This window comes from Colobus angolensis, unplaced genomic scaffold, assembly GCF_000951035.1.
Source record: "Colobus angolensis palliatus isolate OR3802 unplaced genomic scaffold, Cang.pa_1.0 Scaffold12, whole genome shotgun sequence".
In the NCBI taxonomy this organism is placed as follows: Eukaryota; Metazoa; Chordata; class Mammalia; order Primates; family Cercopithecidae; genus Colobus; species Colobus angolensis.
The window spans coordinates 8,669,065-8,674,471 of record NW_012113141.1 but is presented as its reverse complement, the minus strand read 5'-3'; the positions used below and the strand labels follow the sequence as shown (position 1 = coordinate 8,674,471).

The following is a 5,407-nucleotide window of genomic DNA, read 5'->3' as shown; positions in this document are numbered from 1 at the left end:
AAAAAAAGTATCTATAAAAACTTACATGAAGGCCAGGCACTGTGGCTCACACCTGTAATCCCAACACTTTGGGAGGCCGAAGTGGGTGTATCACCTGAGGTCAGGGGTTCGAGACCAGCCTGGCCAACATGGAGAAACGCCCTTTCTACTAAAAATACAAAAAACGGTCAGGTGGTCCCAGCTACTCGCGAGGCTGAGGCAGGAGAATGGTTTGAACCTGGGAGGTGGAGGTTGCAGTGAGCCAAGATTGCGCCACACTACTCCAGCCTGGGCAACTGGGAAAGACTCCACCTCAAAAAAACAAAAAAACAAACAAACAAAAAACTTATACGAGTGTGTAAGTATGCTTAAAAATGGTCTGTGTGGCTATACACACAACTGTTAACTGTATTATTTATAGGGTGGGGCAAAAAAGAATCAGGTAAATTTTTACTTTTTAATATATACATTTCTATATAATTTGAATTTTTATAATAAAAATATAATTTTATAATTTGAAAAAATTACTTTTCCTTTTTGGAAAAAGAAAAAAAGACCTCAAAACAGCTTTTACCTTAAAAATAAAACATTTCCTTTACATGAAATCCTGTGTCATATCAACCCTTCCCCCTTTCTTACTGGTCAGTCTAAGCCTTCCTAATATCAGGAGAAAGTTTTGTCACCCTTCAGCTCAGGGGTATATTTTTAGCTCTTGATCTCGTTTGGCTGCTTAATCTTCCCTTGTTGGCATTTCAGCTATGATATTGCAGCACAAGAAGTGAACTTGAATGCTGTTACAAACAACATTAAAATAACTACAAAGGTGTTAACACATACATTTATTTGAATATGTGAGAACACAGACTAAAGCACAGAGGCCTAGAAAAGTAGGGTTCTTTTGTCCAAATTTGCATATAATTTGGACAAAATTATTTGAAAATTTGTATATAGATTTTACCCAATTTTGTACATAAAGTACAGGCGATTTTCAGAGTCTTATTTTGTCTTCATCTGCATAATTTATTCTGTTTAACCAGAAGAGATGTCTACAGTAAACCAAAACAAAGCCACAAAGTATAAAATGAAAACCAAAAGTCAGCCATTATCTGTTTATCTCAGAAAGAGTAAAGTTTAGAGTGATGAGTATGTCGTCAAACTCTAACTTTTTTTTCTTTTCTTTTTTTTTTTGAGACACAGATTCACTCTTGTTGCCCAGGCTGGAGTACAATGGTGCCATCTTGGCTCACTGCAACCTCCGCCTCCTGGGTTCAAGTGTTTCTCATGCCTCAGCCTTCCGAGTACCTGGGATTACAGGTGCCTGGCACTATGCCCAGGTAATTTTTGGTGTTTTTAGTAGATTGTACCACGTTGGCCAGGCTGGGTCTTTAACTCCTGACCTCAGGTGATCCACCCGCCTCAGCCTCCCAAAGTGCTGGGATTACAGGCGTAGACACAGCGCCTGGCTGGCAACATTCTTAAAGGAGTGAGGAGGACAGTGAAGGAACCAGAGCATGCCATATGAGAAACTTTGAAAATGCTGAGGATGGTGGGAAAGGGAAAATGATAATTGAAAGAAAATTTTCTTTCTTTCTTTCCTTTCTTCCTTTCTTTTCTCTCTCTCTCTCTGTCTCTCTCAGTCTCTCTTTCTTTCTTTCTTAGACAGAGTCTTGCTATGTTGCCCAGGCTACAGTGCAGTGGCGTGATCTCGGTTCACTACAACCTCCACTTCTCAGGTTCAAGCAATTCTCCTGCCTCAGCCTCCCGAGTAGCTGGGATTACAGGCGTCCACCACTGAGCCTGGCTAATTTTTGTATTTTTAGTACAGATAGTGTTTCACCATCTTGGCCAGGCTGTCTCAAAATCCTGACCTCGTGATCCACCCGCCTTGGCCTCCCAAAGTGCTGGGATTACAGGCATGAGCCACCGCGCCCGGCCAAAATAAATTTCTTTTCTTTTCTTTCCTTTTTTTTGAGATGGAGTCTCGCTCTGTCGCCCAGGCTGGAGTACAGTGGCACAATCTCGGCTCACTGCAACCTCCGCCTCCCGGGTTCAAGTAATTCTCTGCCTCAGCCTCCCGAGTAGCTGGGATTACAAGCGCCCACCACCACACCCAGCTAATTTTTGTATTTTTAGTAGAGACGGGGTTTCACCATCTGGGCTAGGCTGGTCTTGAACTCCTGACCTCGTGATCCGCCCGCCTTGGCCTCTCAAAGTGCTGGGATTACAGGCATGAGTCACCATGCCCGGCAGAAAGAAACTTGTTTTCTATAGCTCCATAACATAGAACAAGTTTCAACAGAAATAACAGGGAGGTAGAATCTGGCTTAGGACTTTTACCAAATTATTTCTATATATTCTTTTGTAGACATTGCAGATTCTAAAAAGCACATTTTAATACTATAAGCAAAATGTTAGCCCTATTGCATATAGTGTGCCATCAACCCACCAAGAACAAGAATGAAAAAGAAGGTAGCAGGCTACCTTTCCAGTACACTGCAGGTGTTGTCCTGGCACGGAGAGGGAGGTCACAAACATGGTAAAGCAGCGAAGCAAGAATACAGTTCCCATCAGACTACAGAGCCTTCGCAGAAGTATTGACCTGTGAACAGATCAACCAAAGACGGTGAAAGATCAGAAGAAAACAAACCAAAAAACCCCAGGTATCAAATATTCAAGGAAGAGCAAACAGAAAAATCACTAGACTCTTTGAAGAGGACAGAAATCTTAAAAAGACCATCAAAAGCATCATTGTCCAATAGAATTCTCTGCAATGATGGAAATGTTCAATATACTGGCCAAGAAGCTATTTATATACCATGTGGATCTTAAGGACTTGAAATGTGGCCAGTATGACTGAGGAACTGAATTTCTAAATTTTATTTCATTTTAATTAATTTAAATTTTGCCATAATGAACAATACAGACCTAAATTAGATTCTAAGAGCATCATTTCAATGATAAGAAAATATGGCCAAGAGTCCAGGCATGGTGGCGTATGCCTGTAATCCCAGCTAGTTGAGAGATTGAGGCAGGAGAATCACTTGAACCAGGGAGGCGGAGGATGCAGTGAGCCAAGATTGCGCCATTGCACTCCAGCCTGGGCAACAATAGCGAAACTCCATCTCAAAAAAGGAAAAAAGAAAATATGGCTAAGAGAAAGTAAAAGAGTTATACAAGACAGAAGACAAGTAAGCCTGGTGTTAGTCCCATTACTGAAAATTGCTCATAAGTTATTTATAAGAGATAAAGTTGGCTGGGGGTGGTGGCTCATGCTTGTAGTTGCAGCACTTTGGGAGGCCAAGGTGGGAGGATTGCTTGAGTTCAAAAGTTTGTTTGACAACAGCTTGGGCAACATAGCCAGATCTCATCTCTACAAATAATTTAAAAATGAGCTGGATGTAGTGGTGCACACCTGTGATCCCAGCTACTTGAGAGGCTGAGGCGGGAGAGTTGCTTGGGTCTTGGAGTTGGAGGCTGCAGCGAGCTATGATTGTGCCACTGCACTTTAGCCTGGGTTACAGAATGAGACATGCTTCAAAAAATAAAAATAAAAAACAAAAAAGAGGAGGTAAAGTTAAACACCTGTGATTCTATGGAATTTTTTTGCTCATTAATAACTGAAGGCTAGGTGCAGTGGCTCATGTCTATAATCCCAGAACTTTGGGAGACCAAGGCAGGAAGGAGGATCGCGTGAGACCAGCCTGGGCAACACAGTAAGACCTTGTCTACAAAAAATAAAAAAATTTTTTTGGCCGGGGCAGTGGCTCACACCTGTGGTCAGGATTTCCAGACCAGCCTGGCCAACACGGCAAAACCCCATCTCTACTAAAAATACAAAACTTAGTGAGGCGTGGTGGCACATGCCTGTAGCCCCAGGTACTCAGGAGGCTGAGGCAGGAGAATTACTTGAGCCAGGAGGCGGAGCTTGCAGTGAGCTGAGATCTGGCCACTGCACTCCAGCCTGGGCGACAGAGCGAGACTCCGTTTCAACAACAACAACAAAAAAATTAGTCAGGCATGTTGGTGTGTACCTGCGGTTCTAGCCTGAGGCAAGAGGACTGATTGAGCCCAGGAGGTCAAGGATGCAGTAAGCCATGATCATGTCACTGCACTCTAGCCTAGATGACAGAGCAAGACCCTATCTGAAACACAAAAAAAAATGATAGTAGCTATCGAATACTCCTTCTAACTTCTCTTAAGCTATAAAATACTAAGTTTAAAAATTTTTTTATATCAAGTATATATCAAACAAAAATTCTGAATAACTGTCACTTGGATAATCATGAACTGTACTGTGACAACACTAGTACTGTTAGACTAAGATTCCTGAGGACAGGGACCATGTATCACATATTTTTGAAATGATCCTTCCACCCTCAGAAAAAGCACTGAACACAAGGCTAGGTATGTTTCAAGCATTATGTCCACTCCTGGGATGGAGCCTAGGAATCTGCATTTTAACAAGCACCCAGGTGATTCTAATGAAAGTGGTACGAACACTTTGAGAAACACTTTCTTTGACTAAGTAAACATTAACACTTGGATTTAACGGGTTACCTCTATGCTTTATTAAACCTACCAAGGTTTCCTGTAAGGTAAACTCCAGTTTTGAAGAGTAGATAAATTCAAATTCATGAGATCTTATGAGGCAAAGTTAACCAGAAAGCAGCAATGATACACACGTTTTAAAACCACCTCTGGTTTTAAGCAATCCAGAATTTAAAATATTGCTACGAAACAGGACAAAATGGGAGAGAATGAAGCTCAATGTGGCCTAAAAGTGGGATAAGAATAGTAACCACCGACCTTTCTTTCCACCTTCAGAACACTGAAATAACTGCTACTTAGGACCGAAAGCTCATCACTGTGGTTTACCTCAAGCACTTCCTGGTGAGGAGAAAGGTCAAAACCTCAAGCAACTACCCTTGTTCCTCTCTCCAGTGTTCCAAAGACAATGGACAGCAGAAGCTACAATTTTTTTTCTTTAAACAATCTCAAAAGCTCACATATCTACAATTTTTTTAACCCCCCCAGGAGCTCTTAGGCAATATCTACTAATTTTATCTTTAAATTTTTTGCTTACAATGCCTTGTTTTTTTTTACTTAAATCCACTAATTCTTCCTGTCCATTAAACTAGGAAAGGAGGCCCCCAGGCCTCCTTTTTTTAATTAAAAAAATTATTCCTTGCTGACTCTGGGTACATTGCCTGTGAGTTAGCCCTGCTCCACAAGAAGCAGTAAAAATAAATAAAATAAAAGCAAATAAATTCTTTCCTCTATATTTTTTGGTGAAAGTGCCAAGAAACACCTTCCCATTTAGCAACTTCCTATACCATCTGAAGTAAACCAGAAGTATATATGTGAAGTATATATGTGAAGAAGAAGTATATATGTACATGTTGTGCAAAATAATCTTTTTTTTTTTTTT

The 5,407-nt window shown here is 40.9% G+C and overlaps 1 protein-coding gene across 2 annotated transcripts in view; it reads right to left on the bottom strand.

Annotated features, from left to right (window-relative positions):
• Window positions 1–5,407, bottom strand: part of SAMD8 (sterile alpha motif domain containing 8) — a 64,280-nt gene that overhangs the window by 11,229 nt on the left and 47,644 nt on the right. For both annotated transcript variants that reach the window (XM_011928499.1, XM_011928492.1), the window contains exon 4: window positions 2,461–2,578. In XM_011928499.1, the coding sequence (XP_011783889.1) occupies window positions 2,461–2,578 (118 nt within the window). The remainder of the gene's footprint in view (window positions 1–2,460; window positions 2,579–5,407) is intronic.